Source organism: Maniola hyperantus, chromosome 7 (assembly GCF_902806685.2).
Source record: "Maniola hyperantus chromosome 7, iAphHyp1.2, whole genome shotgun sequence".
NCBI lineage: Eukaryota > Metazoa > Arthropoda > Insecta > Lepidoptera > Nymphalidae > Maniola > Maniola hyperantus.
Window position 1 is genome coordinate 901,714 of NC_048542.1, and position 19,567 is coordinate 921,280.

General features: G+C 39.1%; 1 protein-coding gene across 1 annotated transcript; it reads left to right on the forward strand.

Moving 5' to 3' along the window:
- The first annotated feature begins 5,277 nt into the window (after positions 1 to 5,277).
- Positions 5,278 to 15,278, forward strand: LOC117984123 (tubulin beta-1 chain-like). The gene is made up of 2 exons (XM_034970776.2): positions 5,278 to 5,439; positions 13,609 to 15,278. Exons 1-2 carry the CDS (start codon positions 5,383 to 5,385, stop codon positions 14,893 to 14,895), a joined length of 1,344 nt encoding a protein of 447 aa, XP_034826667.1. The 5' UTR covers positions 5,278 to 5,382; the 3' UTR covers positions 14,896 to 15,278.
- Positions 15,279 to 19,567: the final 4,289 nt, after the last annotated feature.

The following is a 19,567-nucleotide window of genomic DNA, read 5'->3' on the forward strand; positions in this document are numbered from 1 at the left end:
GGGCTAGAACTTCGTTAATTTGTAAAAGCTGAAAGTTTCTCTGCGCATTGTCCCCAACACTGGGAGGAGCGATCAGCGACTATGAAGTTCATTCTTGGTGACATCTCAATATTGTGCGCAGGTATCTTATGTACCTGTACCTATCCAATTACCTACCCACCACTCATCGATAAGTACACGTACACACTCCCATTGAAACCCACTTGTAATTCAGTGTGCCTGCCACCTTCCTAACGAACGGTATAAATTGCCAAAATCAATTGTTATCACTCGGCAATGATTTAATAAACCGATCTACTTACCTACTTAATTTATTAAACTGGCACTCGCCCACGACATTTCGTGTTTAACTAAATTATTTTCAAGGCAGAGGAAATAAAATTCAGGAAGGCTATATAAATAAAGATGCAATGTTTTTTATTTTTCACGTAAACTTTAAGTTATGAAGTGTTTATTTATATATAAATTTATTTTTATATTCATTATATAAAATACCTAACTTTATAACGCTCGCGTTTTTTAAAAATAACATGGGAAGTCCTTGATTTTCCAGGATAAAAAGTAGCCTATATCCGTCTCCTAGATGCAAGCTAGCTGTGTACCAAATGATGATTCGTTCTTCGTCGGCGTGGATTTAGGTTTTTGAAAATCGCGTGGGAACTCTTTTATTTTTTGGGGCAACAGTATGTCATTCCCTGGGATACAAGCTATCTCTGTACCAAATTTCGTCAAAAACGGTTAAACGGATGGACCTGTAGAAGGAAGGACAACCAAAGACGACGCCTTTACGACGCAAAGCGTTGGGATGAGACGTCATAGGATGAATACGGAACAACCCTTTCATGGGTCGTGTAAATCACGGTACCTATAGATAGTTCAATCCATGGTAACGCACCTCACTCTTTATCCCAAATCAGTTACAATGCAAATGTGCTATGTGCTGTTAGAGTGTGAGTTCTATCTTAAGTTGTAACCCACCGATCAGCGATGTGGGCACACGCACAAGAAGATAAATTAGGTAAAGGTCATTCTCTGCACCCGTAGTTTCCCCGCACGAACAATAGTGGGGCGCGTCTGGGTAGTGGGTAAAAAATGGCTAAGTAAATTAAATTCGTACATTACAATGTTATGCACGGTCTTGCATAAAAAGTTGCTCCCACCTTTTTCGAAGAAGGTCACAAGTAATAATCACATCACGTAACGAGAACCTCATAAACACTGCCTTTTGCATTTAATAACTTAAAGTACTTACTAAGTATTGCAGAGTTTTGTTTTTAAAAGTTCATTTTTGTGTTTATCCCCATAAACAATTTTTTTCCTTTCTCCTAACAAGTTTGGTCTACCGCGGTTATTATTGTATCCTAAGCCAAGATCATCAAGTCTACAATCTAAATGGACTAAGAAAGAGCCCGCGCCGGCCAGACCTTCGTAAACTAGCTTTAGGGCGTCTGGCAGGGGGTTGCCACTATACTAAGTGTCCGGCAACGGATGACGTGATTTCTAGTACTATTCCGAAGAATATATTAAAAAAAATAACGTTTAGATTTTACACCTTTGGCAGAGCCACCACGATCCACACGTCTTCATAGTCGCTCCGTTTCTCCCTGGGTTGGAGACAATACGACAATACGCAGAGAAACTTTCAGCTTTTATAAAATAACGAAGGTCTGGCAATTGCGGACAATAGCGCGAAGATAGATAAGACAAAAAAACATTGAGCAGATGCTTTTTTAGCGTAGTAGCCCACACCCGGGTATCCGCTATAGTAACGTATAAGAACGAAAAAGAAATGATTTTCAAAAATTCTATTCAAGGAATAGGTAGAACATGACAGCCAGCGCCGCTATCAGTTAGACACTAATAATCTTTATTAGGACATATGGCTGCGCATCGTGACGGCGAAGAGTAAGGAAGTGAAGAGGAACAATCAGCAGACCTTGACGGCATTGCCCATGTGTGAGATGCCAGATTGTGTAGGTACTGCCTCCCACGCGCTCAATGAGACACGGTGACGGATTGTTATGCAGATTGGCCTGATTGCTTTTACTACTGGGTGTTATGAATTAAACCACCTATGGATGCTCGTAAAATTTTTTTTAGGGTTCCGTATGTTCGAATAGCTGAAAGCGGTGATAGCCTAGTGGTTAAAACTTTAGGTAAACTTATTCGGGAGGACGTCGGAGTTCGATCCCAAAAAATGAATTCTCGAAATGTAGGTACGTACGTGCATGAATTCGAATCACAGCTGCTCCAATCTATATATATAAAATTCAAAGTCCTGATACTGACTGACTGACTGACTGACATAGATATCAACGCACAGCCTAAACCGCTGGTCCCAAAGACATGAAATTTGGAGGGTCTATTCTTTGTGAAGAGTAGGTATCCACTAAGAAAGGATTTTTCGAAATTCCACCCCTAAGTGGGTTAAATGGGGGATGGAAGTTTGTATGAAAGTCCGTCATTTGTCAAGTTATTTGCATGAAAATTGGTATTTGGGTTTTCGGTCACAAATGAAGAAATACGTGTTTCAGGATTTTTGGAAAATTTGCCCATAAGGGTGGTAAAATAGGGGATGTAAGTTTGTATGGGAAAGTTTTAATTATTGAGGTTAGGTGTCAGCTAAGAAACGACTATGAGAAATCCCCCCCCCCTCCCCCCTAAAGGAGTGAAATGGGGGTTGGAAGGTTATATATGTGTTATTCGGTGCTGTTCAGAGTGCGTGTCCTGATGTTATAATGTTTGTTTCTGAAAAAAAATGCCATTTGTTTCCTGTAGGCCACGCGGGCGAAGCCGCGGGCAGAAGCTAGTTAATTGAATAATTCTTTTTTTGTGTTCGTAATTATTGTCAGGACAAGGTTTGTATTGTATAAAAGTTGTGATGCGATGCGATGCCATACGTTGCGATGTGTTGCGATGCGATGCGTTGCGTTGTTGCGATGAACTGCGTTGCGTTGCGACGCAATGCGATACGATGCGTTGCGTTGCGTTGCAATGCGAAATTAGTTCTTTACTTAAGGATTACCTGAAAACCTGCATGAAGTTTATGTGCTCTGTACCTACAGTCTACACCGATCGATGGAGTCCTATGAATTCTGCATGCCGCATGGGTCGAGTCAGAAAACCTTACTTAGATGATTTTCTTAGAAATTAAACTCATCATAATATTACCACATGGATATAAGTTAGCATTTAACTATAAAACAGATTGTCCTTGACATAGCTACTGCAACTAAGTAGGTACATATTTTATTATTTTCCTTAAAGAGTACCTAGAGTTTATTGCTCATGTGTTCATTAACCTATTTTTAACCGACTTCAAAAAAGGAGGTTCTCAATTCATCGGAATCTTTTTTTTTTAATGTATGTTCCCCGATAACTTGAAGACGCCTGGACCGATTTATTTGAAAGGATATACTTCACCAAATTTATGTGGGACTAGCTTATGCTCGCGACTTCGTCCGCGTGGACTACACAAATTTCAAACCCCTATTTCACCCCCTTTCAGGAAAAACACGAGTGGGAAGACCAAGGTCACGCTGGTGTGACGATTTGATACCTACCCATAGCGGGTAAAAACTGGATAAAGAATGCAAAAGATAAAGTTAACTGGCAGAAACTGGGGGAGGCGGCCTATACCCAATGAGGGAACTCTATAAAATTGTAGCATATTATATCATAGTACAAGTACAACATACCTACTATATTAGGTTAAGAAACAAAAATGTAATAGTTAAGTTTAGAAATAAGTAAAATATGTAAGATATAAGGAAATAAATAAAGGCTTAATAAAATAAAATAAAATTTCACCCCCTTAGGGGTAGAATTTTCAAAAATTCTTTCACAGCGGATGCCTAACTCATAATAAGAGCTATCTGCATGCCAAATTTCAGCCCGATCCGTCCAGTAGTTTGAGCTGTGCGTTGATAGATCAGTCAAGACTACTCATATTTTGGTAAAGATCTGATGAACATCTGCCACATCTACTTTATTATAATATAGATTAGATATACGTGTTTAAGTATGTTTAGGATATACGCATATCATACAATTCGCCATTTTGTCATAAAAGAAAAGGCGATAACCAATAAACGTCAAATAAGTCAGATTTATTGTTTGTATAGAATCACCATCTGGTACCCGTTTTGGTGAGTACCTCTACCTACCTACCTATCGTCCACTGAGGTTGAGCACATCATTAGCATACGCCTCCGTTGTTGCTGAGGCCTGAGAAGGCTCGGCCATCGAGGAAATACCTATTCTTAGGTACAAGAACTCCTAAATTCACTGAGATGCCGCTAGGTATATTATAATAGGCCCAGTTCTTAAACGCAAAAATGTGCAGTCGAAGTCAAAGTCAAAGTATTTCATTAATAAAAAATTGGTCAAGTGCGAGTCGGATTCACTCGCGACGGGTTCCGTGCCATCGTACAGGAAATGACACTTTTTAATTTTTTTAATTTTCATGACGAAATTTTGAAGTTTGTTGTTATAGCGGCAATAGAATTACCTACATAATAATTCATGAATCTACTAATTAATGATGATAATAATGAATTACGTTTATAGGTATATACGCAAGCATAAACTAAAGCTACGAGGGTTTTAAACGCGCCGGTCAGAGAAGAAGCCCACCGAGCGCCACCACTGAGCTTTTTGCCGAATTTATTCCCTGCTGTCACCGACTATTTTGTCTGCCCTTGGTTATCAACCACGAGCCCTATCCCCATTCGTTTTCTCCAAATGTTTACATGACAACAACGCAAGCAAATGTGGGGCAATTCTTCAAACGTGACATAAAACAGGAATTTACTAATACAACAGTAATTTTAATAAAAACAAGCTACTATTTAGGCGTGTCAGCCAAGTAAACATTCATTTCGCTTTCATCGTCTAAAAATAATGCGTGAACTAACGAAGGGACGACGCATGTAAAACAGAACCAAAAAACTTTTAATAAAACGCATTCAACACCGACCCTTTAACAAAACAGCTAACCCGTTGCGTTAAAAATAATAATGCAGTAATCGCGCCATATTTAGATGAAGTAGAATCTTGCCATATCGGTACAATACTCCAAAAGTTCAAACACACGTACAAAACAGCTGTAGTCTTTAGTACGTACGGAATAAAGTCTATACTCGTATAAGGAATATCGATCGTGGAATGTGCAGTGGTGTACGATAAGGTCTCGTAATGCAGTGAAGTTAGCTGTGGACAAGATGGCCGACCAATCAGAGCGCGGGAAATGGACGACGCGCGGAGGCGAAGCTGGCCTCAAAAATACTCGCAGAGCCGACTTCTGATCAAATAACCGAGCAGTGTTGTGCGAGAGTCACGTGTTTAGTGTTTAAGTAATTTATTGCAATTTAATAATACAAAATGAGGGAAATCGTGCATCTCCAAGCCGGCCAGTGCGGAAACCAGATCGGAGCTAAAGTAAGTGCCATGTTTTTTGACAATTCTAACAGATAAATCTACGAAAATAGGTAGCTTACGTAGCATAGCGTTTGAAGTTAGCATACCGGCGCCGCGTAACGGTTTTTAGTTACGTGGAAATGTTAACATAATATGATAATGGTTCTGGAAAATTCTTGCCATAAGAATACCATTATCACCAACAAGGTAACTACTCAAGTAACTACAATAAGTATTTAAATTCCGCACACTTTTTTAATAAGATAATAATTATTCCTTAGTCTTAGAGAAAGTAGGTGAAAAAATTGGCTCTGTACTGCATACCGTAGTTCCGGTTGGGAAATGGGTGAGTTTGTGCCGATTTTGAAATGTAACACACGCAATGAGGTTAGGAAGGGGGTGGGAAAATGGCGGTTTTATACCACCCCTACACGCAACGCGCGGACCAGAACATTGGGGTGGGGACTGGGGGATGTATAAAGGTACTATAACAATAATATTAGGGTATATCATTACATTTTATTGTTTAACTTTATTTAGGTTGGCTTTTGTGCTAATTGCTTGTCCCCAAAAAAAAACCGGCCAAGTGCGAGTCAGACTTGTACACTGACGGTTCCGTACTACAATCGTATTTTATCGACATTTTGCACGATAAATCAAAAAACTATTATGCCTAAAAGTAAGTAAATCTGTTTTAGAATGTACAAGTAAAGCGCATTCTTATGATACCCCCCTTTTGTCTGCTATAAGACCTACCTACTACCTACCAAATTACATGATTCTAAGTCAACGAGAAGTACCTACCTATTACTCTATAGGTTTGCTTGACAGACACGACGGACAGACAGACAACGAAGTTATCCTATAACTGTTCCTTTTTTCCTTTTGAGGTACGGAACCCTAAAAACCAACCGACACATCTTGTTTTTGGTCTAAACAAAAAATGTCAGCAATGCATACCTACTTACTACAATAATTATTGTAGAACTATCTGATGCCGCCACTTAGTCCACGTGGATTTACATTTTTCAAAATCCCCCGGGAACGCTTTGATTTTCCGGGATAAAAAGAAGCCTATGTGTTAATCCAAGGTATAATCTATCTGCATCATCCAATTCCGTTCAGCCGTTTTTGCGTGATTGAGTAACAAACATCCAAACATCCACACTTTCACATTTATAATATTAATAAGATATTAGGATTAAGATTAGGAATTAGGATAGGTACTGATTTTAGACCTTGGTGTAAACGCGGTGTTAAGATTGAGAAACTTTGAGCCTCCTAAAACTTGTAAGGGAGGGTCTACGCTAGGCGAACCGAGCACGAGCCGAACACAATTCGTCTAGCTAGTGTGGACCGACTGAAAAGCTTCGAACGAGCGCGCTGCGAGCATTTCGTTCGTGCTCGGCTGCGTTCCGCCTGTTGTCGGTTTTTTGACGAACACAAAGGGATTTGCTTCGCGCTCGGGGACTGTGATCGTTGTAGGTTCGTTGTACGTCCACACTTGACGCCGCGAACGACGAAGCCAAGAACGGCTCCGCGTGTGCTTCGCTCGTGCTCGGTTCGTCTAGTGTAGACCCACCTTAAGAAAATCAATAATGTCCAAAATTGGCGCTGACTCATCTTAGTTGCTTTGGCAATTCGTTTTTATCGAATTATATCATTCAGGGTTTAATGTACGTATTATATATACTCACTTATTTACGAGTTGTTATTGTCAAAGTATTATCGATCAAAAAGTAGAAATTATTTTGTTTTTTTCATTGAACAATTTTTCTATCAAATTAAAAAACTGATTAAAACAATTTTTACAAACAAAATATCACATTCGGCAACTAAAAGGGCATATTTTTAGTTTTTGGGTAGCCCAGTTAGCTATTAGGTAGTTGGTAATGGTTGAAATTGGGCTCCACAAATATTTTTTTTGCATTTTGATCTTAATTCATTTGTGTAATCGTTTATCTTTTAATTATGTTGTTATAGTAGCTTGTTATACACATCATATGATATTACGTTGCAACAAATAGTTTATTTTATTTCCTTCTCAAGAACTTAATTTTGCGTGTAATTATAGGCTAGTGCTTCTATCTTTTAGGCTGCGCTTTAGTTTTCAAGAACATGAAAATTACTACCAAATCCAGGTCTTTCCTCTGATCATTTAACGTTTTCATACAATCAGCTAAGGTCTCCGAAAACGATCCAACATCCATTTAAAAAAAATCTCAGCATACTTAACCAAATCAAATCAAATCATTTTATTCAAATTGGGTACTAAACTCAAACTGATTTACTAACCTGGATAAAAAGTAACCTATGTCCTTCCCCGGGATGTAAGCTAACCCCGTACCAAATGTCATCAAAATTGGTTAAACTGTTGAGTCGTGAAAAGCTAGCAGACAGCCAGACACACTTTCGCATTTATAATATTAGTATGGATGAGAATATAAAACTTTTTAATATGTGAGAATATATTACTTATCTCAATGGTTGGATATAAGGAGGGAAGTGCGTGATACAAAAAAAAACTAACAAGCAAATGGTAGGTAAACCCACTCACTCTACCAAATCAAAAAACCGATAACTTATTCTGATTTCGTAAGCCAAATTCACGGCCAATTTACCCCAATTTCAGTGTAGGTAATCCGCTTTCCGCAACACCGCCCGCTTTCCCATTTGATCCAGGTAGCGAGTAGGCAGCAACTGCAGGCGAAAACCAATTTGCATGCATATCCGACTGCGGCAGATCTGTATCGAGCACGATAACACTTTCTAGCTGATACCATAATTATATCGATTTTAATTGCTGCAGATACCTACAACTACATATTCTAGTTTTCATCTAGATTTAATTGTATTACCGCTTTGAATTTGTCTAAATATTTATATAAAAAAAGGTGAATGACTGACTGATCTATCAACGCACAGCTCAAATTACAGGACGGATGGGGCTGATATTTGGTACAGTTCTTGCAATACACGAAGGCGAGTGGACTTTACTTGTGGTTACGTCAGATACACAGACATTGCGTAAGTGTGCGTGCATGTCGGACCAATCCACGACCAATCAGTCGCGCGAACAAGCGCTGATTCATAACGCACACACATTCAGTGTACGTTACTTATACCGATACGACTTAAACACAAGCATGAGCCACTCGCCTTCGTGAATTGCAAGAACTGTACACAGATAGCTATTATAACGTAAACATCCGCTAAAAAAGGATTCTTGAAATTAAACCCCTAAAGAGGGTAAATAAATGTTTCAAAATTTGTGTAGTACACACGGAGGAAGTCGATAAGTGTCTATAATAAAACCGAAACTTTTTACGTTCAGCTCAAATCGCAAATCAACAATCAACATCAAGTCCAAATGGAATTCTGAACTATGAAATTGAGACTGTTACGGGATAATTGTTTGATATGGATGATAATAATTGATTTAACTGTCGGATGATTATCATTTTGAAAATATATCTTTTCTAAAAATGGATGAAATATAATTAGTACTTTTTTTTTAAACAGAATATTAAGTTTATTGTTCTACTCAAACTGTGTGAAGAAGTACTTATTAAGTTATCAAGTCTATTACTATATAAATCATGACCGCGTGGAATGGTGCCAAGAATACTGGCTGCATTTCCGCGCTGGACAGCCAGGCTGATCCGTTGCGCAAAAAATGAGCCAGCCCTTCTGTCACCAGATGTGGCTATTAATCGCGGTGAAATGTCACGTGATTTTTTTAGCACTAAGACTCCATGGCCCCAGGGTCTCCACGGCAAACGGCACAAAAATGTAACTCTCTATAAGAGAGGCAAGCTGTTTCTGCTGCGGCTCCCGGTCTTGATTCTGTCTTCCTGATATTATCTTTTCTTAAATATATCAGCTTTGAAATAATTGTTATAATTGGTTGGCTTGACAATTTTCGAACGGTAAATGAAACTTTCGAAGTTAATAAAATTTAATGTAGGAAAGTATTGAAAGTACCAAGATATTTTCAACCTACTTATTATAAAACAGATTATAATATTATTATAATATCTACGCGTAGAAAGTTGAAGTAACTGCTGCGTTATTATAATGCAAGTACGTACTTAGAATAACCTTTCTCGGAATGTGAGTCACTTGAGAATTGAGACGTCTCGGATTGGAATTTCAATGTCGGAAAGGCGTGAATGTTTCAACTTATTGTTAGAAAGAGTACGGAGTTGAAACAGTTGAGTCAATTTTAAGAGTCATACAGAAAAATGAAAATACAGAAGCTGTACCTACGCATTAGGCCCGGTATCCACCTAATTGGAGCAAAGAGATGTATACAGTAAACCATATCGATTTTTAAAAATGACGTGATAATTTTTTCACGTCATCTATTTTGAATCTGATTGGTCGATTGAACGCATCTCTTCTCCTCTCCGCTTAGGTGGATACCGGGCCTAAGATAGGTAGATTGGGAATTGAAATTTGGAAGATCATATTACATGCGCTACAGGCATTATGTTCCTTTTAAAACATACCTAGATAGAACCAAGGTTAGATTAGGATTAGGTCTACTTCACAATTCAAAAACCATAGATTAATTATCTCGTGTATGTCAAAACATTGAATATGAGAAACGGTATATGAAACCGAATGATTAAAAAAATATTTTTAATTGCTTGTGCTTCAGCACTTTTTAAAATAACCTCAATGAATTTCAAAAGTACTCCAATAAATGGCGACAGAATTTCACTCAACGCAAAACGCCGAAGAATTTACGTGTAGAATCTAGTAAATACAGCAATTTAAAGCCATAAATCTGTAGGCACACATGTACACAGTAATTTGCAATCATCAGACTAGAAAAATTCATAGCCATTTCGGTCCATTGTTTGGATCCATCGTTAGATGAAATTGGTCGAAACGGTGACGGAGGCCTTCCGAACAGTGAACCAAATAGGTAACAAATTATAATTTGAGCACGTAATGGCCGACTTGGAACAACGAATGGTGTCATCAGATATTATAAACAAAATGAACTCTGGAAACAGATATAGTTTTTCCGTGACTCAATATTATAGTGGCAAACTGTAATAACTTTTTTATGCTAGGTAGGTAGTTATGTTGATTTTTGGCATTCCAATGACCAATACATACAATATATTTATTTACTAGCTGATCCCCGGGGCTTCACCCACGTGGATTTAGGTTTTTAAAAATCCCGTGGAAACTTTTGATTTTCCATGACGAATCCATAGTAGTCCGGAGATGCAATAATGCAGTACCAAATTTGCGAATGGGATTTAGGAATGCAATTCGTTACATCATCAGGGCTGAGGAATTGGGTCCTCGAGTTCAAAAAGTCTTTACTTGGTACGTACCTCCAATATCAATTTATAACCGACAGTTTCTTAAATCCCATGAGTTTTGGTGGCCAGGTCCCCTGCAGCATCAGGATTGAGGAGTTGGAATCTAAGTTTTTGTATGGGACAATGCCACAAACATTCTGCATCGATTAAAAAAAATTACGCAAATCGGTTCAGAAATCTCGGACATTTCGGTGTACTTACATACGCGTAGGTAGATTAACACCCTGTTTTAAAAGTTGGTTAGTAAAGAAGCCTATGTTACTTCTTGGTAAATCGTCTACTTTTGTGAAAGTCCCGTCAAAATAGGTTCAGCTGTTCCGAAGATTAGCCCGTTCAAACATTCAGACACTTCAATTTTTGTTCTATATTCTGAGTTTATAAATTACCAAGCTCCAAACTAATTAGCCTTAAAAGTATTGTATGCTATTAAAGTACCTAAATATACCGTTTATCACATAAAATTTCGCAAAACTAGAATTGAATTATCTTATCAAATCCCCACACCCGATGAGGTCAATCACCTCTCGGTCGACGCCCGCAGTTGAAAATAACCATCCAATAGCCATAGTGCACACCACTTAGCCATATCTATGGGACCGTTAAAGATCTGCCTCTTTAACCGTGAGTTATTTCTGAATTTATACTTCCTATACACGAAACTGCGGTGGCCTAGTTCGGAGTTACTTCCGAGATAAACTTGTTGCCTGTCAAATCCGTTTATAAAACTTACAAGCTTTTCGTTGTATTTTTTCTTCTACATTTTCTTCAAATCTTTGTTCATTTACGTAACGGACAGGAATAAGGATATTATGATCAGTACCCTTATTATAAGAGTGACAAAGGCTACTTCTTATCCCGGAAAACCAAAGAGTCCCTACGGGATTGTTTAAATCTTAAAACACGCGGACGAAGATGCGGGTTGCCTGGCAATATTTCTGGTACTTTTGCTAAATCTGTAAATTATGGTCTTTAAAGAATATGTCAGCCAATTAGAAATAAAGTAGAACGTCTTATATTAATGATCAATCTTATCTTTAATCTGTTGATTAGTTTACTAAATTTTTGTTTATTTTGTTAAATTGTAAAAAAAGAATACACTTCATGACAAATACTAATGTTGCTATCATAGATATACACAGACCACCACTAGAGGTTGAATCCTCTGTGTAGATAAATGGTAATTAATTTTAGCCGTATGATATAGTTGCATCTAGTCTTGGGTAATACAAATATAGGCAAACGTGTTGATCGCGAACTATATGATTAAATAAGTTTGCTTCAAGTTTGGACTTAGTATTGTAATTCAAGCCGATACGAAGTTAAAAAAAGATAATGATTTTGAAAAAAGATATAGTGGATAGGCACTTTGACATGGCATCTAGGTGCTAGCAAAACTACCTATTTAATATTTACGAGATTTACGATGACTTTTATTTAGAAATCGTGAAACGAAAACGGCGGTTTGTAGTGCCATAAAACCTTTCGTAGTACCAACAGCCATTGTGCATGTTCAACGTTCAGTTTCCCCGCAAGTGGCACAATCATTTCTCGGTTCGCACACTTTCATCGCGTCTGCTTATCTGTGTCTAGTTACCAAGAAAGTCCAGCTCTCGGCTCTCGCATAATCGAACCGATCGCCTTTCACTTTTTATTAAAACTAAAATTGTCTTCACTGACATTTTTCGAAAGTATACTCGTGTCCCGTTCTTTTGTTTAATTAACTGTCAAAAACTTATCATCAATAATATTGCCAAAATAAATTTGTTGTCGAGGAATTTTCGTTTCATTATCACTCGAATGTTTTATTTAACAGCCCGAATCATTAGGCCTGTAACTATTTCAAGTTTATTTATATGCTTAATGGAGTTAAACTAATGACTAACAAGGCAAATAAATTTGCTGGAAGAAATATGTTTATAAAAGTGCAAGGCACTTGTTGATTAGCAATACACGCTGATTCTTTGAATCTCGAAACCCTGAGCCAAAAGCCGGCGACCATATTAGTCATTTTCTCATATAAGGCGTTGTCGAACGCTTATAGCTCTTACCCACACATCTACACCTACACTACAGCCTACAGGGATGACATCACTCTTATCGTCACGAGCATAATGTTGAATTTTAATGTTTTCCGATCGGCCGGCGAGCTACTCGTGGCCTCTGTATTATTGTCAAGGATTACTTCATCATTTTCATTCATGTGTCAACTATTTAACCAATTGAGAACAGCGGTTTTCATTACATCCACATTTGCCTATACAGAGTTATGCAAATGCAATTACAGAGGCAAATTTCTGACCATATGGCGCCTCGTGCAATTGGGCCAGGGCTTTTAAAGATTCGAAAAGACATTCGAATGCTAATAAGTTGGTTAAACGCACTGGTACTATACGTTCACTACTTATAAGGAGAGATCAGCCCAATACGGAGGAGACGTGGGCGTCGCCCGTCGCCAAGGCGACTTTATTGTGTACACCTCCATAAGTCATGCGAACAGCTTGCGTAATTCACTGTACTCAAACTGTAGTACTCATTAAAGATGTATTATGCATCCTGTCGGCCATTTACGAGATGGTTCATTGAGCTTTATTGTCGTCGTGCCCTGCCATTTGAAATAATGCCCCCAGATCCACTTATAATATCAGAGCTGCTCGCAATTAAATGATAAAACATGTATTCCTCTTGGAAGATTTCGTTAGGGAAGTTACTCTGTTCTGTCAATGAACATTCAGGATACCAAAATTACTGTGACTACGTTCTGAAAGAACTACATAATATATGCAAAAGCAAGTGCACTTAAGCTAACGTTAGATATTCTGTTGACTAATTAACTTTTCTTCTTCCACAGTTCTGGGAGATCATCTCGGACGAGCACGGCATCGACCCCACCGGCGCCTACCATGGCGACTCCGACTTGCAGCTGGAACGCATCAACGTGTACTACAATGAGGCTTCCGGCGGCAAGTACGTGCCCCGCGCCATCCTGGTCGACTTGGAGCCCGGCACCATGGACTCTGTCCGCTCGGGACCTTTCGGACAGATCTTCCGCCCCGACAACTTCGTCTTCGGGCAGTCGGGCGCCGGCAACAACTGGGCCAAGGGACACTACACAGAGGGCGCTGAGCTCGTCGACTCGGTCCTTGACGTAGTACGCAAAGAATCAGAATCATGCGATTGCCTACAGGGCTTCCAACTCACACACTCCCTCGGTGGCGGTACCGGCTCCGGTATGGGAACTCTTCTAATTTCCAAAATTCGTGAAGAATACCCCGACAGAATAATGAACACATACTCAGTCGTCCCCTCACCCAAAGTATCAGACACAGTAGTGGAACCTTACAACGCGACTCTCTCAGTTCACCAGCTCGTAGAAAACACAGACGAAACCTATTGTATCGACAACGAGGCTCTATATGACATCTGCTTCAGGACGCTCAAACTCTCCACACCCACCTACGGAGATCTCAACCATTTAGTCTCTCTTACAATGTCAGGTGTCACAACTTGCCTTAGGTTCCCCGGTCAACTCAACGCAGATCTTCGAAAATTAGCAGTAAACATGGTACCTTTCCCACGTCTCCACTTCTTCATGCCCGGATTCGCTCCCCTCACGTCCCGTGGCAGCAGACAGTACCGCGCCCTCACCGTGCCCGAGCTCACTCAACAGATGTTCGACGCCAAGAACATGATGGCGGCGTGCGACCCGCGCCACGGCCGCTACCTCACCGTGGCCGCCATCTTCCGCGGCCGCATGTCCATGAAGGAGGTGGACGAGCAGATGCTCAACATCCAGAACAAGAACTCGTCCTACTTCGTGGAATGGATCCCCAACAACGTGAAGACCGCCGTGTGCGACATCCCGCCCCGCGGGCTCAAGATGGCCGCCACCTTCATCGGCAATTCCACCGCCATCCAGGAGCTGTTCAAGCGCATCTCGGAGCAGTTCACCGCCATGTTCAGGCGCAAGGCTTTCTTGCATTGGTACACCGGCGAGGGCATGGACGAGATGGAGTTCACCGAGGCCGAGAGCAACATGAACGACCTGGTCTCCGAGTACCAGCAGTACCAGGAGGCGACCGCCGACGAGGACGCCGAGTTCGACGAGGAGCACGAGCAGGAAGTCGAAGACCACTAGGCGTTAGGCGCTGACGCGACAGAGTACATGCCATTATTGACTCGCGTTACTTTCACAGTAACCTTAATGATTCCTATACTGTTATGAAGATATGCTTGCTAACTTTTAACAGAATGCACGACTAAACAAATTCCCGATCAGGACGAAAAATGTGAAAACATTTAAATTAATATACATTCCGCGTGATTCAGCAAGCCTCGTCGAGTGTAAGATCTGAAAAGCAAAAGGCTGATCATAATTATAAATATTGTGAATTATGTATTCAATTATAAGTTTGGCCACACCAAACGTTATGTCGGCTTCAATAACAGAAGTTTTATTACGATTAAAAATTGTTTTGGACAATATAATTTAATGTATATAATAAAGTTTTTTATTTATTACTTTGTGTTATTTATAACTATCCCCATGACTTCACAATAAAATGTTAATTTATGATAATTAAATTTCTGACAATTGAGATAAGATGCAACATACGGAGATACAAAGGCCAATAATTAGATATCGAGTATGAATCATAAGACTGCATTGTAAGATACAGCAATAATTCAAGGTGACCTAGTATTTACCTATGTCACGTATTGCTACTAATATGATCAGCTAATGATAATTGTAGAGTCACTGTCAATTTTTGTATAGTAGGTACGTATAAAAATAGGCAAATCTAAATATATAAAAGGAAAAGCTGACTGACTGACTGATCTATCAACGCACAGCTCAAACTACTGGACGGATCGGGCTGAAATTTGGCATGCAGAGAGCTATTATGAGGTAGGCATCCGCTAAGAAAGGATTTTTGAAAATTCAATCGCTAAGAGGGTGAAATAGGGACTACACAAATTTGAAATTTGTGTAGTCCCTAATATTATATTATTAGTCGCTGCATTTTAATAAGTGACTTGAAGTCCAAAGCTGGTAATAATTGGACAGTTGAAAGAAGTTAGGTACGTATAAAAAAATATTAAGTAAGTAATGGCAAACCTTAAAAGAGGGTAGGGCGTAGAGAATTAGAAACCGGCACACCCAAAGCAATTAGTGATTGCAGTAAAAAAGCTTTTTACAAAATGGTTACAAATGTTCTGAACTACATGTTCATAGGGGTTATCAATAATTTTAATGGAGAAAGAGGTGCTTGATATACTTACCTACTAAACTAATAAGTATAAGCTTGATAGGCATGTCAATAGTTAACACCTTAATAATTTTATTAATCTTGATAGACATGTTGACAATTCATGGAAATTAAGTGTCCAAATTCAGAACCAGCATATGCTTGAATTTAAACTCTTTGAAATTATGTGTAGGTAATCTTGTGTTAAAATTATGTTGATAATTCTTGAAAAATTTGGTGTCCAAATTCAGAACCTCAGAATACAGAACAAACTTTATTCTGTAAGTTTATTCTGTATTCTGAGTTCAGAACCACCATAGGCTTGAATTTAAACTCTTTGTGGTACCTATTCTTGATAGACATGTTAATAATTCTTGAAAAATTAGGTGTCCAAATTCAGTACCACCATACCCTTGTATTAAACTCTTTGAAATTATGTCTCAAAAAGGAAATGAAGTATTCAGACGTATCGGCACTGAACTCTTCGACACCTGACATCATACTTCTATATTTAGAAGTGCACGCACACGGCCATTTTGAAAGAACTCTACAGATCCCGTTATTAAAGTCCAGTGGCTGTAAATATGAGCGAGGGCTGCGGCGAGACGGTTCAAGGTAAAATGGCGATGATAACAAAATGATGTCAGTTCGTCAAAACAGGCTTATGTCATACCTGTGTAAAGTAAACAGTTTAACACCTAAAAATATGTGGACCGTGTGAACACCTCATTGGTTATTCACATTATGTGTTCCAAATCATTCAAAATCCCTTACAAAAGTGATAAAAACTTCTGAATTTCTATACTGAGTCTCAGAAATGGAATTGGAATCTACAGTACAAAAGTATGGAAACCAGGCACTTATAATGTAATGAGCGCGTGTAACAGTAAAAATATCGTCAGAAATTCAAATACTGGATACCCAGCTACATCCCAAAGGCACAGCCATTATTTATTTATTTAAGCCAATTACACTAATTAAACTACGAGTACAAACTAACATAAACATACTTACAAAAATTGTTAAAATTATAAATTTTAAAAAGCAAAATTATAAATTTTCACAAAAGTGCAAGATCTGACCCATGAGGTCAGCCCATTTGTCAGCAAATATGTCACAGCGAGGGGACTCCTTCAGCAGCGCGTTGAGCGCAGCCAAAGTGCGCGGTATGGGTGACCACTGACCGGAGCGCGCTACCGTGCGACTAAACGGACTTACGAAAAATTTGGAGCGGTGGCGGAGATAGCTGTAATTAGAGGGTGCATAAACGCAGCAGAGCTTGTTGTGTAGTTCAGAGCAGTCAATCACACCCCTAAATTAAGCCATAAAGGTCCGAACTCCGAACACATGCGATATTTAAAAGAATGAAAATTAAGAATACCCTATTTAGAAATGGCTTGGGTCAGAATTATACCTGCCAGTCATCATCATCATGATCAACCAGTCGCCGGCTCACTACAGAGCATGGGTCTCTCAGAGTGAGAAGGGTTTCGGTCATAGCTTACCACGCTGGCCATGTGCGGATTGGTAGACTTCACACACCTTTGACAACATTATGGAGAACTCTCAGGCATGCAGGTTTCCTCGCGATGTTTTCCTTCACCGTTAAAACAAGTGATATAGTGCATGTATAACTCCGAAAAGTTTAGACTGCATCATCACTTACCACCAGGTGAGATCGCAGTCAAGGGCCCACATGTAAAGTAGACCGTAATAAAAAAATTAAAACTTAATTCTAGTTTTAGTGGAACGGTATGTCAAAGACATTTTGAGCAAACAACAGGAAGAACCTCAAATAAAACAAGCTGGCTAACCTTTTTACTTTACTGACCTTCCTTCCCACGTGATAATAACATTATGCTTAGAAGATTAATCATAAAACCACTTTATTTATGACACATGAAGTGAATCAGTATTCACTATTCAGTACCTACTATTGTTTTTTAATGCACAGAAGTCAGAAACTGCAAAGCTTACGCTCGACCACAATCACATCAATGTCTCAAGTACTAGCCTGGTATATACCTAAGTAAGAAAAAAACCTGTAATAGCCTAGTGGTTAGTACGTCCGCCTTCTAATCGGAGATCGGGGGTTCGATCCCGGGCACGCACCTCTAACTTTTAGGTATATGCGTTTTAAGTAATTAAATGTCACTTGCTTTAACGGTGAAGGAAAGCATCGTGAGGAAACCTGCATGCCTGAGAGTTTCCCATAACGTTCTCAATGTGTGTGAAGTCTACCAATCCGCACATGGCCAACGTGGTAGACTGGCCGAAACCCATCTCACTCTGAGAGGAGACCCGTGCTCTGTAGTGAGCCGGTGATGGGTTGATCATGATCATGAAGAAAATACCGGCCAAATGCGTGTCAGACTCGCACCGAGAGTTCCGTACTCGGGTATTTTTTTCGACATTTTGCATCATAAATCAAAAAGTGTTATACATGAAAATAAATAAAAATCTGTTTTAGAATACCTATACAGGTAAAGCCCTTTCATATGAACTAACCGGCTCGTTGGAAAGTCTGGAACACTGCAGAGACGTAAGCTCTCTTTGCGTGTTCTACCGCCTCTATAATGGAGAGTGTTCCGAAGAGTTATTTGATCTCATTCCACTCTCCTTTTTCGGTGCGGTTGTAGAATAAGGCGGGTGGAATGAGATCAATCTCTCTCAATATATTTATAATAACATAATTTTTGTAAGACAAAATATTCTTAGTTACAAGAAAATTGGTGATCTACACAATAGGCTAACTAGAAACAAAGACAAGCTTGCAGCTCCTACCTTCCGCCTCAGGAAAGTCCAAAAGTCATTTGTGGGTATGGGTATTACCTTTTATAATAAAATCCCGCAAACTATTTTGGACTTACCTTTGCAGTTTGCACAAGTTTAAAAAATCTATTAAAAATATGCTCCTGAAAAAAGCATATTACACAATTGAAGATTATCTAAATGATAAAAGAGCGTGGATTTGACCTGCAGCTCGTTCCAGCAACGCACAAGACTGCAAATACTATTTTATACATGGCATAATCTTGTACCTATATCAAATATTTGAAAAGAGCAACCGCCGAGTTTCTTGCTGGTTCTTCTCGGTAGGAAAGGCATTCCGAACCAGTGGTAGATGCATCCGACTATTCGTAAGTACTTGTAAAAGTTTATACGAATAAAAAAGATTTTTATTTTATTTATTTATTTATTTAATCAACTCTTCAGCATAGGTACCTACCTATTTGTAGAGAGATATTTCCGTCTATCGACATCTAAATTCCGATCAACACAGACTTTTCTGGCACAGACTCTTTGGTCGTAGAAGTGTACCTACAAAAAACCTGCACTGATAAGGTAAGGCCGCCATTTTAGTGTTTACTCTTACATGGTGTTGATCGATTCGTGAAAGTTTTCTGAGTCACCACTGTTTACGAAACGGTTTATTGAAATACATTACATATGTAAGTAACAATATTACAATAAGGTTATGTAGGTACATACACTATTCATCTTAGAATACTAAGAAATGGATGCTTTACATTGCTCCTTTGTGGTTTTTTGAGAGCCTTT

Excerpts from the sequence above, each read along its gene's own strand:
- LOC117984123 (XM_034970776.2), top strand. The coding sequence starts at position 5,383 with ATGAGGGAAATCGTGCATCTCCAAGCCGGCCAGTGCGGAAACCAGATC. Across the intron at positions 5,440-13,608 it reads GAAACCAGATCGGAGCTAAA|TTCTGGGAGATCATCTCGGA; the intron begins GTAAGTGCCATG and ends CTTCTTCCACAG.